The 20,435-nt window shown below is 41.5% G+C and overlaps 1 protein-coding gene across 2 annotated transcripts in view; it reads left to right on the forward strand.

Moving 5' to 3' along the window:
- Positions 1-20,435, forward strand: part of SEL1L3 (SEL1L family member 3) — a 99,027-nt gene that overhangs the window by 75,299 nt on the left and 3,293 nt on the right. For both annotated transcript variants that reach the window (XM_059924161.1, XM_059924163.1), the window contains 7 exons: positions 618-701; positions 7,593-7,683; positions 7,816-7,900; positions 9,022-9,131; positions 13,594-13,721; positions 14,330-14,432; positions 14,515-14,587. In XM_059924161.1, coding sequence (XP_059780144.1) covers positions 618-701; positions 7,593-7,683; positions 7,816-7,900; positions 9,022-9,131; positions 13,594-13,721; positions 14,330-14,432; positions 14,515-14,587 — 674 coding nt within the window. The remainder of the gene's footprint in view (positions 1-617; positions 702-7,592; positions 7,684-7,815; positions 7,901-9,021; positions 9,132-13,593; positions 13,722-14,329; positions 14,433-14,514; positions 14,588-20,435) is intronic.

Consider the following 20,435-nt stretch of genomic DNA (forward strand, 5'->3'; position numbering starts at 1 on the left):
ACAGGGTTTACATTATTATGACAATTTAACGCTATTCACAGCTGAGCCATGTAGTATACTGTGACTACTCTTTCTTCCTTGCATAACTTTTTGTTTTCTATGGGATAATAATTATTTTTTATTGTTATTTATCTGCTTAGCTCTGTCTGTGTATTTATCATTTCTATGTACTCGATCTCCACATTCTCCTTCCATCGTCTAAATCTCTTCTCAGTATGTCTACACCCATCAGGTACTCTATTGATTTAATCTTCTTGGCAATGTCTCTCTTGGAGTCTTTGTTTAGGAAGAGCTGTCCTTCTGAAATCAACTTGCTAGAACTCTTAATAAAGATGATCTTTTTCCATGTTAGTAGACTTTTTTCATTAGGTACTTTTCACATCTTTTTTTCCCCCAAAATGACAACTCCTAAGCATTCATTAGAAAGGGCACTGAATGCAAGGCTCTCAAAATGTATCTTTCTTTATCTTCTTAACATTCAGTTCTGGTTTGTTGCTCCATAAAAATTCTAAGAAGCAAAATATTCCCCAAGTGGGATTTATTGAAATCATACGAAGTAAAAAGCTATCATTTAATTTGCCATAGTTTGGATATTTTCTCTTCTGTTTCCTTTTCAGATGGACAAAGCATGTAGCCGAGAAAAATGGCTACTTGGGCCACGTCATTCGCAAAGGCCTCAACGCCTACCTGGAGGGCTCGTGGTAAGTTAGATTGAACTTTCTCAGTCCTTACCTTTCAATCTGTCAGTGTAGTCTTATGAGATGGAGTCTTAAAATGAAACCGAAAAAGCAATTTGCAGGGAAATCACAGCCTCCCGGTAATGATATTCAGAGTATCACCGACTGATTGGCTGTTGATTAGAAAACACAGCATTTCCATGTTTAATTATACACAAAAATTAGTTCTCTAGAGGGAGCGTCCGCATTCATCAAATTGAGAGACACATGAATACGTTGACTTCTCTTCCCTTCAAGCTTGCTCTTCTTGGTTTCAGAGTCTGGAGACCGCACAGGGGGTCCTAGCTGACCCTCTGCCTCTCACTGGCAGGCCACAGAAAGTCCAGGATTTCCACCTTGTTTGTGGGAAGGAGCGAAAGCAGTGTGTTTAGGGCTCAGGCTACATCTTCCGGTAGATATTTTATCGCATCTTCCCTAGGATTGCTGGAAGTCACTCACCAGACCTCCAGTGTCACAGCCACACAGACTCATTCTTTCTAAGCTTCTTCTGATGGAGTTAGCAAATTTCATCCTGTGCTGAATGGGATGAGACCCCGCACATGAGAACTTGTAAATGCCCCCCATTTGCAGTTACTTGATTTTACAAATAAGGGCACACTTCTCCAAGCTCTACCTGAGTCCGTCTTTCTGTTTTCTTCTGTCAGCCCTCAAATTCTGTCCTACTTTTCCTTGGGCCATATTTTCTTGGCTCGTTTATTGCCTAAATGATCTGGGTATTTCCATAATAACTAAAAAAGATATGCAAATCAGCACATATCCCATCTGTCCACCGCCTCAAAGACATTAGAGCAGACCTATCACTGATCATACTCGAATCCGAACCTTAATTAAAAATTAAAATATAAGTCCCAGAGAGCGCCATTTTCTTCTTTGGTCCATGGGTGCCCACGTAATCAACAGATAGCACCTCCGTGAATGAGAATCTCAAATTAGGGAATTCAGGGAAAATGAGCCCAGGGAAAACAGCACTGAATAACAATGTTTATTATTATCATTCTTTAAAAGTTTATCATCTGTGGCCTTACTTTGCATAATCAGAAAGAAATTTTTTAATGAAATGATCATTTTCCAATTGATACACCTTACAATTTGTGGGCTGTTTTATTTGTTTCCCAAGTAAGCTTCTGTTCATGAAACTCCCAAATTTGACTTTTGCCCATTTCTACTTCTCACCCTCAAAATTTCCCACCCTTTATTCCCCACAACTTCTTAGGGGAAACTAAGCATTCAAATATCAAAATGTTTGTATGTGGGGTTTTCCCAAAGGGAGAGCACATCTGTAAACAACCCCCAACACACACACACACACACACACACACCCCCCAAGATGTCTGACACTTTCCCACAAAGAGAGTATCTGCTAATAGCTTATCTTTCTTGCCGACTTTTGAATTTAACATCACAAATCACTTCAGGGAGCGCATTTAAAAATTTGCTGTGAAGGTCAAGAGGAATTAAGATTTCGTGGCCTGCTGTCTTTCTTAGAATATTCAGCCACATCACATGATTGATTTTGGGGGAGGGGGAGCTAGGGATTACGTGTGTTCTACACTGTTGGTGAGTTTGGGTTGAGTTCAGCAGATTTTACTGGGTACACTTAAATGCAGGGTGCCTTGCCATAGCTGCGGGGGATGCCACAAGTAGGGCTGGGGGAGGTCTGCTGCCTCATCTCTTCCTGGTGCTAAACTACCTGCAGTTTCTCAGATGGCTCATATTCTCTCTGACCTCTGGGCCTTTGCACTTGCTGTTCCCTCTGCCCAGAAATCCTGCTTAACTCCTTACTCCCTTTTGTCCTTGGATGGGTCATGATGGCTGTTTACTTGTTGATTGCCCTGTGATGTGTATCCCAGTGCCCAGCACTTAATGGCAACTGGGGAGTACTCAAAAACTACTGAGAGAATGAATTAAGGCAAATAGATGGAACAACTGTAACTCAGGAGCCATGAGCAGTATATAAAGTGCATCAGGGATTTGGAGGAAGAAAAGACGCTACCTGGTTTGGGGGACTTAGGTCAGCTTTTATGATGGAGGTAACAGATGATATGGCCTTGGGGGATGGGTGGAATTTCCACTTAGTCATGCAGAGAACAACACTTTCAGTGAAGGGAATCACAGGAACAGAAACAAAGAAATAGGAAATTTCAGGGTATGTCTAGAAATTTTTAAGCCACCAGTTTACCTTGAGGGTAAAATTTGTAAAAGGGAGTGCTATATGACAAGACCAAAGAGGTGCTGCATTATGGGAATTTAAATAGCGGGTCATATACTTTTTACTTAGCCTGTGGAGCAGTGGGGAGCCCTTGATGGTTTCGGGAGAGGGTAGTGACATGACAGAGCTGGGTTCTGAGATTCCTAACCAAACGTCTGTGAATGATGGTGAAGAGAAGGGAGAACCTGAAAGGGGGAGCTAGTTCAGAATCCAGGTTAAAGGAGCTGAGCTTTTGAGCTGGAGCTGTGACCTGAGCCAGGTAAGTTGTTTTCCCTTCTTTTATCACACAGTAATTGATACATACCAAATAGTAGGTGATATGTAGGTAAGTTCCAGAGTATAAATGAACAATAAAATGAACACCTATAACCCTACCGCCCTACTTAAGAAAATGAACTGTCGAAGCCCCCTGCGTGTTCCTCCCAGATTAAACCCACCCGTGGCCCCAATATCCAGAACTAACCATTGTCCTGAATATTATTGTTGCTCTGCCCCTTGCTTTCTTTATAGCTTTTCTATATATGGATATATTCCTAAGCAATAGATTTGACTTGTTTCTGAGCTTCATATCATTAGAATCATATTATATATAATTCTTCACTGCTTTTTTTTGTTATTGTTTACTTCACCTGATGTTTCTGAGATTCATAGGTCATTCATTTTCACTGCTGTCATATACCACAATTTATTTACCAATTCTCATATTAACTTGCATTTGGGTTGTTTCCCATCTTTTTTTGAGAACAATGTGGCCATGAATATTTTTTATGCATATCCTGCCACAAATAGGAAAAGTTTCTCTAAAATATGAACTTAGGAGTGGGGTCACAGGCTAACCATATGTTCAACTTTACAAGATAATGCCAACTGTTTTCCAAAATATTTTACCAATTTACGGTCCTATCAACCACGTATAAATATCTGTTTCTTCATATCCTTGCCAATTTTGACGCTGATGCTAAGTATTGTTAAAGATATGTCTTAATCTGGACTTGAGACCATTTCCTATCAACAGGAAGAAACACTTAGTATCCATTATAGTGGGACTATCTTTGTCAAAATATATTTGAGACAAAGTGCTTTTCTCTCTTCCTTCTCTCGGTGCCTCCAAATGCCTCAGGGGTTAAACTGGAAATATATGAGCGTTGGCTTCCCCACACCGCAACGTGGAATTTTTTGGGTCCCATCTATTTTGTTGTAATAGAACTAAGTCATCCATCAATGTCCCAAGTCCATCCCCTTGTTTCATTTTCTGTGAGTGAATTTATTCTGGACGTTATTTTCAAATTACATGTGTCAGTTTGATGAGCTTGTGCTTTTCTGTGTTGTTCCAAGATTTATATGGGATAGTTTGAAAGAGGAGTGTGATGGAAAAAAAGGGCATTTTGCTGTTTAGGCAAAATACTGAAGATAATGTTGTCATGCCCGAGGCTATCCTCGGACACCAGGAGCAGTCTGCTAAGGAGAGGTCGCCTGTCGTGTTTCATTTCTCTTTGTCTTACCCCTCTGTGTGTTTCATCTGTGAGCTAAGTGTTTTACTGTCCTTTGTCTTAAATATACCCCAAATACTTAATTAACCCAGGAGGTTAGCCAGATTCTAGTAAGCTTGAGACAAGACAGGCAGGCATGCAAGATTCAACTTGAAAGAGATTCATCTTTTTGCCTTAGAGCAGGGTCCTAAATTCCACTGAGACCCCAGGATTCTTTTTTTATCCTTCCAGTTTGGGCTGCTTTAGACATTGGCAGAAAAGAACCCAGAGAAAACAATAGATTGTTTGAGAAACTGCTCAGAGATACTCAAATTCACAATTCACAGAAAGCAGCCAAAGGATTGATCATTAAGATGTATCATTATAAAAGTTCTATAAATGCATGTGCCGAGTCTGAAGTGGGAGGGTAGCAAGTGTGCCCCTACACACATCCTTTACTCTAAATCCCCTCCTCTCTGCATCCCTGCCCAGCCCCCAACCCCCCATCAGAATGACTGCCTGGGGACTATTTCACTTCAATGCATCGGAAATAAAGCTGACCTCTGGTCGCTTCCTAAACCTTGAGGACATTCACAGAAGGACAGTACAGTTTTGTGGCTTTGGGCCTCCTGCGCAGAGCACATACTGAGCAAATGTTTATCCCATGAATATAAGGATAGAAATATCTGTAATTAATATTTTCAGGCAGACTCAGTTGAGACACAAGTAAGAGCAAAGTGCTAGGAGGCTAAGTGCGGATAGGGTTTCTGCAGAAGTGTCATGTCTCCGAAGTCTTAAGGTTAGACAGTCTGTTCTTCAGTGTTCTGACCCTTGCCTAGAGTTCACACTTAAATATATGGAAACAGATGGTGGTGGTTTTGGAGTCTACGGCCTCTGCTGATGGCTTCTGCGAGATGGAAGACAGAGGTGGATTTCTGTTCAGTGCTTCTATTGACATCAATATTTTTAGACATCTCTTTGATGATTTTAGTGCTTCCTCAAAGGAAATACTTGAGAATTCTGTGAAATTTCCTCCCGGCTTATACAATAATTGGTCAGTTGAAGTCTTCCTATAAAATGTGTTCCTCCCTTCCCTCCCCCATCTTCCAAGTAACTTTAGAGGCAAGGTATTGTCTTTATAAAATTTATCATAGTGACTCTTCTTACAGGAAGTGTCAACCTTGTGTCCTCCACTCCCAAATTCTAACAGTCTGCCCAACTGCTAAGACAACCTCATTTTATTACATTGCAGTTATATGAACCCCATTTCATCCAGTTATGGCAGCAGAGGGAGCCGACCTGATATTTGACCTTGGGCCGGCAAGTCTACACCATGTCCTTCCCTTATCCATCCAGTGGGGGAAACTGAGGCACTGGGGCAAACCTGAGTGTTTGAGATTATAAGACCTTTGGAACGGGACCTAATTGTAGAATGATGGAGTCTTTCTGCTGAACTTCCCTCTAATTTAGTTGCCCCATTTGGGGTCTGCTCCGAAGATTCTTGTCACCAAACACGATTCTTGCAAGCTATGTAAGAAAACGTCTGGGGGTCTTTTGCATTGTTGCAGTTGCAGTTGTGGTTCTCTTATGTGGCTTGTCCTTGCAGGGGAAGCTGCTTAGCCAGCCTTGTCTCTTTAGCATGAGTCATGCCTAATTGGTCGGCTGCCTTGGGTGTCTCAGAGGCCCGGAAGCAGCACACTCTGAAGCCACGTGGCCGTGACCTGCAGTATGTCTGATTGAAGGTCTGCCTGTCCTAATTTGAACCCCCAGTCACCTCCCTCTGTCCCCACGGGATGGCCTGCCAGGAGATGCTTTAGCCATGTAGAAAAGATGACTTCTGGATCTGCTTACTTATTCCCCCGACCCAACCTCCCCCCACCCTTTCTTAAACCGTTTCCTAGATGGAGCTAAAATTAAGAAATAGCTCTTAATATCAGCTACTGAAAATGGAAATAAGCTTTAGAAACAACAATTTATGGTTAAAATGAAGGAAATCGGATAAGTAAAAAGAAAATAAAAATCACTTGCATTCTCACCACCTAGAGATAAGTACCGTTAGCATTTTGGTAGATCTTTTTTTTTTTTTTTTCCCTGCATATACGTATTCGTGTGTGTGTGTACATGTGTGGATTCAGTTTTATTTTTGTTTTACAAAAATGAAATTGCACTGTTTTTTATCCTGTTTGTTTTTTTTTTTTTACACAGTGGAAACTTTGGCATAGACATTTTTCTACATTTTTGAATACTCTTCTTCAACATCATTTTTAATGGCCTCGTCTGAAAGTGGCTGTACCATGGGTTAATTGAACTAGTCACTGATTTTCAGATATTTGTTTCTTTTTTTTCCCCCACTCATAGAAACAGCTCTGCCATGACCTCTGTTGCCACAGAATCTTTGCACATGTTTCTGATTATTTCTTAGAATAAACCCTCATGAGGCAGAACTGTTGGGCCAGGTGGTATGTACCTTCGTAAGAGTCCTCACATTTAACTATCGCATTAATTGGCTTCCCACTAACAGTGGTTGTAGGAATAGGTCCATTTTTCCCCAAGCTCTTGCTATTATCTGTATTATGAATCAGGTGCCAGTCTCAACAAATGAAAAGTGGTCTCATTGTTTCGCAATTATTCAATTACCAGTGGTGTTGAATATTTACTTTTTTCAGAGTGTTTTTGGCCATTGGTATGAAGCCCCTTGTAAACTGCCTCTCCTTTGCCAAACTTCTAATGTACCACAGAAGCTCAGCTTTAATTAAGCTTGTTCAGAGTCGTAAGCCCCGTAAAGCCCTTCACAAAACAGGACCCAAAAGTGCAGAGCTTTTGCTTAATACCATTTATCTCCTCTAAGCGAGGATGGAGGATGGAAGGATTTCAAGGACCCAAAGCTAATAGACAGCTCCCCAGCCAGCACTCGACGTACCATTCAGCCAGTAGAGGTAGCTGTTGTATCAACTAGCTCCCCAACCTTATCTGTGAGTTCAGCCTTTTAAGAGAGAAAATAAATCAGTGCATGCAGTATTTTTAACAACAGTATTTATTTAAAAAAAAAAAAACTCATGATTTTGTGGTTTTAAAAAAACTGCTTATTTTGTGCCCTCTTACGTGTGAATATAAAGCTCTCTGTGAGTATTAGTAAGAGCCACTCTATGAAATTTATTATTAATCATCTATTTTTAGGCACGAAGCTTTGCTGTATTATGTTTTAGCAGCAGAAACTGGAATTGAAGTGTCACAGACAAATTTAGCACACATCTGTGAGGAGAGGCCAGTAAGTAAATGTATTCTCCTCAGACTAGAAGCTCTAAGGTTAAGGATAATGAATTGGGTTTTATGGAGGCAAAATTAATCACTTGGTGGAAATATTAATGAGTTAACTTTTTCTCCCCCTTCATCCCCTTAGGACCTGGCCAAGAGGTACTTGGATGTTAATTGTGTTTGGAGATACTATAATTTCTCTGTTTTTCAAATCGATGCTCCTTCATTTGGTATGTATAGAGAAATGGGTGCTAACTTGAAGCATTGGAGGCTTTTAATCTTTAGTAACAGGGAACATCTAACAGCTTTGTGTGAAGTGTAATATTTCTAAACAATTAAGAAACAGAGTGAAAAATCTCGGCTATTAAGATCTTCCCTAAACTCTGCCCTCAATCTCAGGCAATACATTTCTCTTCATCCATTGTCTATCGAATGCCTGGACCCACCATTTCTAAGGAATCAGCGAGAATTCAAAAGAAAAAGCTATTCAGGAGAGATTCTCTGGGCCAGCCTTTTGCCTTTTTGCCCTCAGATGGATTCCCTGTCTTCCTGGCTCTACCCTGTGGGCTAGAGGGCTGACCCTCAGTAACTACAGTTCCCAGACTCCTTTGCCCAGTGGCATCTGATTATTTTCAGCCAATGGAAGGCGCTGGCAGGAAATTGCAGGGTGGGAGGAGGTGAGAAGCGCCAGTATTTCTCCCCTTGTCTCTCTGCTTTGGGCTGTGTCTCTGGCAATGGCTGCATTTCCATGGTTCCAGCTCCTGCCTGACAGTCCATCCTCCGTGGTCTCAGCTGGCCCCCAGGCCTAGGAAGGTAGTGGCTTCCTGCATTGCTAATCTCTGGGTTGCCTTCTGTTCCCCATTTGCCCTTTCAACTCTTCCAACACCCTGGCAACCAGTTCCCAGTGTTAAAATCCCTTTTTTGAACTACCTGAAGAGGATTCTATTTTTCTGATTGGACATTGAGTGACACATACACTCAAACAAAACTTTTTCCTCAGAGGAAAGATAACATATATGGCTTAAACAGAGTAAAGAAATACGCATCAGTCATCAAACCCGGGCAGCAAAATCTCGGTGCTCCAAACAACCTTGGCCGTTGGGGCTGTGTTGTTGCAGACTATGATTCTCACAAACAGACCCATTTAGGAGAGCTACCCAGCGAAGCAAGAAAATGTGTCTAGAAATGGGAGTGCTCAGTGCAAAAATCTTTTTTTCCCTCCCCACGTCAAGGAAGCCTAAAGATGTATCCGTATCCAGATTCTGGTGGGAAAAACTCGCAGTCATGCAAATGGGCCAATCATTTAAAAGGTCGGTCTGAAATAAAACTACTTGTCCTTTTTGTCCTGCAGCGTATTTGAAAATGGGAGACCTTTACTACTATGGCCACCAAAACCAATCACAAGACCTTGAGTTGTCTGTGCAGATGTATGCCCAAGCAGCGCTGGATGGAGACTCACAGGTAAACGGCAACAGAAATGAGCCCCTGGTGATGCTTCTTTGTGAGGTTGCAAAGTCACTTCGCATCCGTGTTCATGAGCCCCTCACAAAACCTCTCTGAGGACACTAACCTGAATGGCGAACGTTTACTGAGCACTTACTATGTTTCCCCTGCCATTCTCACAGCAATCTCGTGGGAGTGGGGATAATTAGACCTATTTTATAGTAAAGAATATCAAGATTGTGACAAGGTGATAAGTTGCTCAAGGCCAAACAAGCAGGTAGTAGGTGAAGCAGCCAGAGCCTAAACCCAGGTCTCCTGGCTCCAAACCCAGGAGTCTTTCTACCAGATTCCATCAAACTAGCTCACCAGGTAGGAACTCAAGAAATTGGAAGTGGTCAAAATGGGAAGTAGTTTGCTTGCACAGCTGAGCCAATACTTTAGTGATAGGACTTCGCTCTCAGTGACCTTTTTTTTTTTGGGTGGGGGAGACTTCTTATTTTGGAATATTTGTAGAGTTATAGAAAAGTTGCATAGTCACAATACCATTATCAAACTAAGAAATCAGTGTTGGTTCAGTACCATTAACTACATTTCAGACTTTATTTGGATTTCACTAGTTTTTCCACTAACATTATTTTTCTGTTCCAGGATCCCACACTGCATTTAGTTGTCATATTTCTTTAGTCCTCTTCAATCTGGGACAGTTTCTGTCTTTGCTTATCTTTCATGATGTTGATGCCTTTGAAGAATACTGGTCAGATATTTTGTAGAATGTCCCTCGATTTGGGTCTGTCTTCTGTTTTCTCGTGAATAGACTGAGGTTATGCATTTGGAGCAAGGATAGCCCAGATGTTATATGTCCTCCTCAGTGTATCATATGTGGCATACATAGTGTCAGTATGTCTTATTATTGGTGAGGCTGATCTCAATCACTCGGTGAAGGTGGTTTCTACTAGGTTTCTTCCATGTAAAGTTAATATTTTTCTCTTTCTAATTTATAGATATCTTGGGGAGATAATTTGCAACAATGCAAATATTTGATTTCTCCTCCAACTTCTGCCCACTGATTTCAGTATCCTTCAGTAAATCTGGCCTGCAACAACTAACTGTAGTGTGCCAATGATGATCCTTCCTTCTACATTTGCTAATTGGACTTCTCTTGTGAGGATCTCAGGGCTGTTTCATGATGGAAGCTGGAATAGTTGTTACCCTCTTATGCCACAGGTTTCTTGTGTGATTTGTGATCTGATCACAAAGCAGAAGTTGGAAACTCATCCCCATCTTAGTCTTTTTTTTAGAAGGAGGTACTACTTTTACCCCACATCTTTGTGCCTTCACAGCTATTTGTATATGGCAAGTCACTCAATCACTGACTCTTTGTTTTCTCATTTGTGAACTGGGGATGATAATAACATCCACCTCATAGGTTACAAGGATTAAATGAGAGGTTGGACGTAAAGCACCAAGCCCAGCACTGAGTATGCTTAGTGGATATGAGCTATCCTTTTATTATTATTTCTTCTGGAATGGAATAGGAGTTGGTACTAAAAGGATTTGCTGGTGAGCCAAACTCTCCTAGATGATATATGTTGTTACTCAAAATTAGGCCTGGACCTAATTTTTTTTTTTCAGTTCTAATTTTTTATTTTTTCGCAAGACGATGTTATAAAAACGTTAAAGAATAATTTTTTTAAAATAAATTTATTTATTTTATTTATTTATTTTTGTCTGCGTTGGGTCTTTGTTGCTGCGCACGGGCTTTCTCTAATTGTGGCGAGCGGGGGCTACTCTTCGTTGTGGTGTGTGGGCTTCTCATTGTGGTGGCTCCTCTTGTTGCGGAGCACAGACTCTAGGCACGCGGGCTTCAATAGTTGCAGTACGCGGGCTCAGTAGTTGTGGCTCGTGGGCTCTAGAGCACAGGCTCAGTAGTTGTGACGCATGGGCTTAGTTGCTCCGCGACATGTGGGATCTTCCCAGACTGGGGCTCGAACCCATGTCCCTGCGTTGGCAGGCGGATTCTTAACCACTGCACCACCAGGAAAGCCCAAGAATAATTTTTAAAGAGAAAACAAATCAAAGAATGCACCCACAATTCCATGTCAGGGGCTTTATTCCTTTGGGTTTTCTTTTTTTTTTTTTTTAATTCCTTCAGTCTTCATGTCCCTTTCTAGTCCCAGCCACAGGCCAGTGGGTCTCTTTAATGGTAACTAGAGCACACGAGCCACTTGAAAAATCTGCTTCTTCTCACGTATTGTAGGAATGGGTGCATTCTATTGCATGGTCTCTGTAATTATTACTCTTAACTGCTGCCCCATATCCTGCTGAGCTGATAGACTGTAATTTATTGTTTTATCTTTTGATGGACATTTATTGTCTTGTTTGCTAATTTATTGATTGATATGACACATGTTTATGTAGTCCTGCCATGTCTTAGACACTGCTTAGTGGTAGGGACACAAGATGAAAAGATAGACAATATTTTTGCCTTCATGGGATTTATAGTCCGTTAAGGAAGACGTGAAGGTCATTTCCTATTGTGTTGCAATTATAGCAAGTGCTACAATGAACATTCTCATATTTCCATCTTTACCTCCATTTGAATAATTTCTTTATAATCTGAGGGATGGCATTGCTAAGTCAAACAGTCAAAATGGTTTCATGGTTACATAATAATAGTGTATTGCTGATTTGCTTTCTGAAACTGTTTCCCAATTAATATATCACCAAGCAGTGCTTAGTATAAAAGGATCACTGAAATCTTGTCAACACTGGATGTTTTTGTGACTTAATTCTGCTGATTGAATGATTATAAGTTGATCCTTCCTTATTGCTTCAAATTGTATGTATTTGACTACTACTGGGGATGGACACTTTTACATAATACTCGTCTATGATAATTTACCCTTTATATTTTCTTACGTGAATTCTCTATTCTTACTCTTTGTCTGCTTATCTCCTGGAGTTTTGATATTTTTTAATTTAAATTATAATTAGTTCTTTATACATTTGTCCAGTAGATAGTGTACCTTAAGCTATTACATTGCATACAAATATTCCCCTAGTCCATTTTCCCATTTATTTTAATCTTGTTATTTTTCCATTGTTCAGAGACTTTAAAATTTTATAAAGTCATTTTCTTCTTTTCTTCTAATACCTCGAGTTTTAGGAGAACCTTTCTTTCAAAAAGTGGAGAAACAGTCTATTTTCTGCTTGTGTGTGTGTGAAATTTTAAGACACCTAATACTTGTATCTATTTAGAGGTTACTTAGCAGCAAGGTGGAACTTAAGATTTGAGGCTCTGAATCCTGTCTGCTTGCATTTGAATCCCCTTTCCAACTGTGTGACCTAGGGCAAATTCCTTAACTTCTCTGTGCCTCAGCTTCCTAGTAATAATAGTATAGAGGATAACAGAACCTATCTCAATTTGTTGTTGTGAGGATTAAGTGGATATATATATAAAACAGAACAAGCCCTCATATATAACATCACTCAGGAAATGCCAGCTGCCGTTATTTTTATCATGATCATCACATAGCCTGCTCGTGAGACTCCTGCAATTTTACAACCTGGGGGATGGTGATTTTTATTTAGAATCAACTAAATGAAAGGAAAGGGAGGATATAAGTCATTAAAGCATGACTATGAGTTCTTTGAAGGGCAACAATTCAGTGGAATTTGTAAAGCCGTAATAGTAAGTGACGCATCATTTTTTGTTTATTTCTTGGTCTGGCCACATGCTCAGCTCATGATGATGGACAGTGCATCTCCTCCAGGTCCTATAATAGTTTCCATCCTCTATGAAGCACTTCAACCATCAGGCTCTTAACTGTGTTGTTTTACTGGACCTGCACAGCCCAGTAAGGCAGGTCCTACCTCTGTGGGTCAAGAACAAGATATATAATGAGCGGGAGGTGGGGAAGCGTACCAGAGTGGAGGGTCTGTACCAAGAGGAATCAGGTGAGGAGGTTTTCCTCGCTGCCCTAGGAAAGATCGGACGAACACCTGCATGTTACTGTGCACATCGGAGGCCCTCTCTGCTTAGAATGTCAGCCCCGAGCACACCCACAGCCACATTTGTGAGAATTCTGATATACCGATGGTGACCCAGGGTATAGTCTGTAAGTGACGGACACTGCCTTTGAGTCGATATTCTGGGTTTGTTGATGATACAAGGGCACGTTTTCCAGCGAGTTCTGTTTTGAGAGAATGAGCAGGAAAGGACAGATTCCCCCGGTTGACTGGCTTCTGAGCAGATGGGACACAGCATCTTCTGAAAGCCTCCTGGTTCTCCTGCAAATAAGTTTCTCAGACGCATATATTTAGGGAAACAATTCATCAGTGAAGATGACAAAACCATCTGGCTCTAGGGACTGAAAAAAAAAAAAATCTAGAGGTTGTAAAAGTTTACGTTCTGATGAAGGGTGTCCGTCTAGGTTTTATTATAGGGAGTGAATGAGTTTGGTTTGTGGCTTGTTTTCAGGGATTTTTTAACCTGGCCCTGCTAATTGAGGAAGGTGCTATAATCCCACATCATATTTTGGATTTCTTGGAAATTGACCCGACTATCCATTCTAATAACATCTCCATCGTCCAAGAACTGTACGAAAGGTGAGTTCAGAGCCTCTTTAATACTGTGGCAGCTAGAGGAACCCAAGTGGGTGGTGTTTGCTTCTTGGTTAAAGTTAGCCTTGGTCTTATTTTCTAATGTCAGTGGTTGTAAAGGGCTCAGGATTTGTTCTGATTAGAGAACACTCAGCTGGACCCAAACTTAATTCCCTTTTCTAGTATCTGAGGATTAAGATATAGAATGTGCTTGATTTGAAGTTAAAATGCTGACTAAGTTTTTCCATGAGAGTGGAAAAAATAAAGTGTCCAATAAGATGATGCTTTTCTGCAAGATAGGGAGGCATCCCAGTGTCTGGACTTTGGACACAGACACTCAGATAAAAGTGCTACTTGACAGCTCCTATGCTGCAAGGTCCTCCTTGACCTGTCTTTTTATGGAGGACAAGACTGACCTTTTTCTGAGATTTTTGCCAGGATCCTAGAATTTCAGCGCAGTCTCACACCCCTCAGGACTGGTTTTACTTCTTTTTTCTCTCATTTTACATGTGCTCATTTGACCCAAAGCAGAAGGATGTGGGTTTGAGGATCTGCAAATATCGGTCGAAAGTAATGCTACCAAAGTTTGGCAACACTGTGCTTTTTGTCTGCAGGTGCTGGAGCCACAGCAGCGAGGAGTCCTTCAGCCCCTGTTCCCTGGCCTGGCTTTACCTTAACCTCCGGCTTATCTGGGGTGCCACCCTGCACTCTGCCCTGGTAGGAACTGTCTCCCCTCAGCCCTGTCCTCATGGTCCCTACCCTTTGTCAGCCATCTGACATGTGCTTTGGATGTTTGCAGATCTACTTTCTGGGAACCTTCCTTCTGTCTGCATTGATCGCCTGGACCGTGCAGTATTGCCAGTCTGTCTCAGGTAAAGATTTATAAAAAGCCAGGGCAATATAAAAATTGTAGGAGGGACTTCCCTGGTGGCGCAGTGGTTAAGAATCCGCCTGCCAATGCAGGGGACACGGGTTCGAGCCCTGGTCCGGGAAGATCCCACATGCTGCGGAGCAACTAAGCCCGTGCACCACAACTACTGAGCCCGCGTGCTGCAGCTACTGAAGCCTGTGCGCCTAGAGCCCGTGTTATGCAGCAAGAGAAGCCACCACAATGAGAAGCCCACACACTGCAACAAAGAGTAGCCCCTGCCCTTCATAACTAGAGAAAGCCTGCACGCAGCAACGAACACCCAATGCAGCCAAAAATTAATTAATTAATTAATTAATTTAAAAAAAATCTTAAAAAAAATATAGGGATTCTTTTTCCTTACTAGAAAAATGACACTCTCCCTCCTTAGCCATTCTACTTCCTTTCGTTAGGAGGATCGTTCACATGGTGATTACCCCTAGGGCTGTCTCATAATCTCTGGCTGATGGAAGGCTCCAATTATCGTTACATTTTTCAAAGTAAGCAAGGATTTTTTAAAATAAGATGCTTAAGAAATTGAACAAAAATGTCTTCTCCCATTCAAAATACACCTGCTATCAAAACTATACCTTGTGTGTCTTAAAACCCAGTTCTGAGGCCCCCTCCAGCATGAAGTCTTCCTATTTATCCCAGTCGAGGAATCAAATGTGTAGGATGATAAACAAGCACTTGTGATGAGTAAAAATACCCAGCCACTTAGATTCAGAGGGAGGGGCCGAGGGGGACAGTAGAGCCAGCAGTTAGTCTAGTGTGGATTCCACTAGTCACCATCTCTTTTCTGAGCTAGTGTAAGGCAGTAGTTAAGGAGATAGGCACTCCGGTCCTTTCTAGCTAGGTTTAGAGTCCAGGCTTAGCTCTTCTTTAGCTGTGTGACTTATGGCCAGTTATTTCACTTTGCTGATCCCCCAATTTCTCATCAATAAAATAAAGTTATAATAGTAGCTACTTCTCAGGGATGTTAGGAGGGTTCAGTGAAAAAAATACACATGACACCAAAATGACTACTGTAGTTCATTGTTAGCTGTTGTATTTATTTGGCCTATAAAACCCTCTCAATAATGTTAACTGTCATGTTTATCTTCCCTATGAGACCATAAGCTGAGTCAGAGGAAGGCCTTGGTCCCATCATTTATGATCTCACACTTAGTAGGTACTCAAATTTGCAAACATCTCTCAGGGGAGAATTCCAATTCCCAACCATCTTGGAAGCTACAGAAGGACAGAATCACTCACGAAGACCAACGGGGACATTCACACATGGATACATTAGGGCTGGACTTGGCATTTGAGCATCGGCACAGCTGTTATTTGTGTAGCAGATAATGAAAAGCAAAAGCAGTGCATTTCAGCACAGATTGGATGGTGAGACAGAAGCCACTGTTCCGAGAGGCTAATACGGAGTCATTTCCCCCCATTTACCTGAGGAGGTTAACAAGGAGCCATCAAAAGCCCTTCCAGGTTTGATGCCCTGGAACACGCCGGCTGATAAGTTTTCCTCATGCAAATTCTGTCCCATCCCTAAATTTGTTACCAGGTATAGCGCATTTATTTTGCATCTTGTCGGTGTTTTCCATTTCAAATTATCTTTGTCTTTTCTACTCTATAGAAATATTGTTACGATTATTACAAATGCAATTCCATTAGAGGAGCTGAAAATTGTCTTTATGATTTTATGCCAGCTGGTAGCCATGAAAATTCATGGGCTGGCGGAATGGCTTTTATCAGAAGTCGTCTTTTTTTCCTTTTTCCATAGCTTCATTATCAGTCCCTCCACATTCCCATCTCCCTGTCCCTCCTGCCTTTTGATATACTTTCCCCTTCCTATGTATCCTTTGCTCTTTCACTCATTTGTTTTTCATTTTTTTCAAACTCTTTCACTTGCTTCTTCCTGTACATACCTCTTCCCTTCAGTGAGCATTGGAGAAGTCTGGATAGGATCTTAAAAATAATTTAATTTTATGCCCTTCATTTTACAGATGAAGAAATGGGGCTAAAGGAATGCCGTGGTCTGCCCCAAATCACAAAATAGAGTCCGTGAAAGGACGTAGGGCAGTAGACTTCTGAACTTTTTCACACTCATGATACTCTAAAACAGTGGCTACCATCTGCCTCTGACCCACTGTCCCCTTACATAAGATGTATTTTTTAATACATTTTTTTGGTACCTTGAAATGAATGACAAGTAATCTGCCTACACACTTAGTTTTAAAAATAATGCCCTAAACAGCAATATAAAGGAGAAATAAAAAGAAAGTAATTATAATAAAATAATATGTATTTCAATATGTAAATTCTAGCCCCGTGCTTCTTAATTTCAGTGTGCACAGGGATCTGGTTAAAGGCAGATTCTAAGTCAGTCAGTCTGTGGGTGGCCTCTGAGATCCTGCATTTCTCACAAGGTTTCAGGTTACATTCACGATGCTGTTCGACACAGAGTCGTAAGGGCATAGAAGTTAAAAAAAAAAAAAGGGGGTCTCCACATAGTTCCAAAACGTGCCCCTACAGTGGTACATACCAGCCCTGTTAGGACTAGTGTTGAATTAAAATATGTGGTAAATTATTTTCGTATTTTTAAAGTCCTCCATATAAGTGCAAATTTGTCAATGACTTTGAAATAAGAGGGTACTCCATCAGTGATTGGACAATGGGGCAAGGGGGATGGAAGCCTAGAAAAGCAGGAGAGAAGCACTGCAGGGGCTCATCAGCGGGCAGAGTTTCTACCGCGGGCGTCTCTCCGAGGAGCTGGTGCCTGAGGTCCATGAGCCACCCCGTGGGAAGGTGACGGATGTAGTAGATGCTGGTGGTAACCCTGGCCGTGGTTAAGCTGGCACAGGAACGCAGCCTAGGTGCTGACTGCCAGAGTAGAGAGGGACAGGATTTGAGAGTTAAGAGCCTCCCTTAAGGTGCTGGGTAGGAGGATTGTGCTCTAAGTTAGGGATCTCTGTCATTTTGTGATTTGCATTTTTTCCAGTCAGGTGTTTTTAAAAACTAATGATTTATGGCCAAACATTTAAATTGAGCTGTCCATCCATTTTGCGTTCAGCTCCAGCTACCTTCATTTTCCTCCTGAGTTTATATGCTTTGTGATATATAGTCAACACTTCACCACACTTGCCACAGGAAACTGTCCTGCGTTCAGAAGGCTAGCGGTGTGGGACAGTAGCTAACAGCACAGACCGCTAAGATGCTGGCCTGTCACTAGCTGTGTGACCTTGGGCAAGGGAGGGACCTTCTCTGTGCCTTAGTTTCCTGTTCTCTAAAACAGCAGAATTAGTAGTACACCTATGTCATATTGCAGTTGAGAGAACCCAATGGGAGAACACTGAGTAAAGTATTTAGAACTCAAGAAATGTTAGCCCGGTAGCTCCTAAGGAGTAATGCCCTCTAGGGCATTTTACTTGCAATTAAAGCACGCTGACACCAGGTAGCGCCTACGCTTAAAGAGCTTGGTTTACCTCAGTTAGTAGCAGACACCACTACCAGAGCCTAGCATGCTTTTCTATGCTATTAGACTCTTTCTAAAACATAAAACTCTTTTTTAAAAAACAGCTAAACAAAGATACTGACTAGTCTAGCTAGCGTACCAAAACAAGTCCACAAAAAATATTGCGTATGCGAAAAAATCTCTTTTATTTCCTTTGAGGGAACTTGTTTTTGATTCCTAGCTTGCACACTACCAGGCAGCTCAGTCTTTCTTGAAGCTGATGCCTCCCAGGGACGTGCAAAGGTCCCTGGGTTTTTGGTAGCACTGACCACTCGGATGGTCACTAGTCTGACAGCAGAATACACATTGACCCGGGCCTACGCCATCCTTCCAGGTCCGTCGGCTTTGCAGCTTCTGGGTCACCTACAAGTCCCATTGTCTTTGCCAAAGCTGAGCACCTTAGCCTTTTTTTTCTGCCAGGTCTTCCTTTCTCAGATTGCTGAAGGGCAAGGTGAGGGCTCCGCTGGGGTACACCCACAGCCAGTCTCAGCCACTTTCCCACACTCCAGAAACCTCCTTTCCCTGCCTCACTGCATCTCTAAAGCACTTTCCCTCTCCCCCTCCCTGTCAAGGATGCCAAGCATAATTGCTTTAATGGACCCAGGCTTTTGGAAAAACAAAAAAATCCCAAAGTAAAGTATGTCTAGAACCATCTCCATTTCTGTCCCCGCCACAAATCTCCCCTGAGACTGAAAAGGCATGGAGGCTGGCTGGCTGCCTGATGTGAAGGTAAAGGGAAGAATAGAAGGAGAACATGTAAAAGACCGCTTCAGAGAGAGAGTCCTGCCTTCCTCGTGTTAGTGTAGACTTTATGTCTAAATAGAATACACAGTATAGAGCAAGAGCTGCAGAACTACCAGCTCTGGGCATGACGTGGTCACCTTTTAAACCAATGTCAGCCTATTCAAAACATTCATAATTTAAGCCAACTCATCCTTTTTGCCTAAGTGGTTAGCCAAGTGGTCTTTTAAAAAGAGTAAGATGATATGAACAAGATTAATTCAACCTTTTCCTACTCTTTTCCTGTCCTCTACATTTCCAGTTAATGAGGTACTAAAATTACAGTAAAATGTCACAAAGTGGTATTCATGCAAAAAGCAGCAGCCTTAAAGTCAGAGTGATTTAATGGTGAGATTTTACTTTTCTCCTATCTCATTACCCTTGGTGCCCTCCCGGTATCTTTACTCATAAGAAATGTTTAAATGACATGGATCTTATACGTGGACGGGTCCCTGCTGGATCCAGAGGCCCAAATGAAGTAGATTAGATCTTATTCATAGTATATGATTTCCAGAGCTTCCCTCCCTCACCTCCTTACCGCCCCCCCTTCACCTTTGTAAATATTCTATTATCTCTGGATTCACCCAATATATTCTCTCCTATTCATCTTTCCTTTATGCTCCCATCTGGTCAACTGGCAAGCAAATATTTCTCCTGCAATGGTCCACAACAGAGGTTGACCAATTTTTTCCGTAAAGGGCCAGATAATAAACATTTGGGGCTTTGAGGGCCATCTCTGTCACAACTACTCAACTTTCATTATAGTGCAAAAGCAGCCATTGACAATACAGGAAAACAAATGATATGGCTGGTCTCCAATAAAATGTTACCGTGGACATAAAGATTTGAATCTCATATGTTTCTCACATGTCACGAAATAGTACTCTTCTCTTGATTTTTAATCAACCATTTCAAAATGCAAAAACCATGCTTAGATTGCAAGCCATACAGAAACAGGCAGCGAGCCACCTGAGGCCCATGGGCTGCAGTCTGCCAGCTCAGGGCCAGCTCTTTATTATTCTCACTAATATACAGAAAATGGTCCCCCAAGCAGCAAATAATCCAAAAATCACTTTTATTTGACTCAGGAATAGACTAATTTTTTAAGCAGCACACTGATTTTCCTCATTACCTTGATTCTAATCCGGTAATCAAATTAGGACAGATTCCAGGTGATCGGAGACAAAGAGGCCACTTTAAAATTATGACGGGCTGTTTGGGGGGTTTGTCCAGTGATTGCAAACCGCTGTTGGAAATGGGAGCGTTATCACGTGGATAATAACAAACTTACTGCCGAAACATGGAGCATTTTTGTTATGCTCTGACAAGAAGATTTCAGTGGTGGAGATGCTAATTATGCATTCCTTCTACATTTACACAGTAGCACTTTTTTTGTTTTAATCAGAGAACTGATTGCTGATTTATCTTGTTACCATGGTGATTTAAACATTTCCCTGAGCTTGAAAAGGAAAAATACGTGCTTTAGTACTTCATTAACTTCCTCAGAGAATCATCAGAAAGATAACTC

This window comes from Balaenoptera ricei, chromosome 5 (assembly GCF_028023285.1).
Source record: "Balaenoptera ricei isolate mBalRic1 chromosome 5, mBalRic1.hap2, whole genome shotgun sequence".
In the NCBI taxonomy this organism is placed as follows: Eukaryota; Metazoa; Chordata; class Mammalia; order Artiodactyla; family Balaenopteridae; genus Balaenoptera; species Balaenoptera ricei.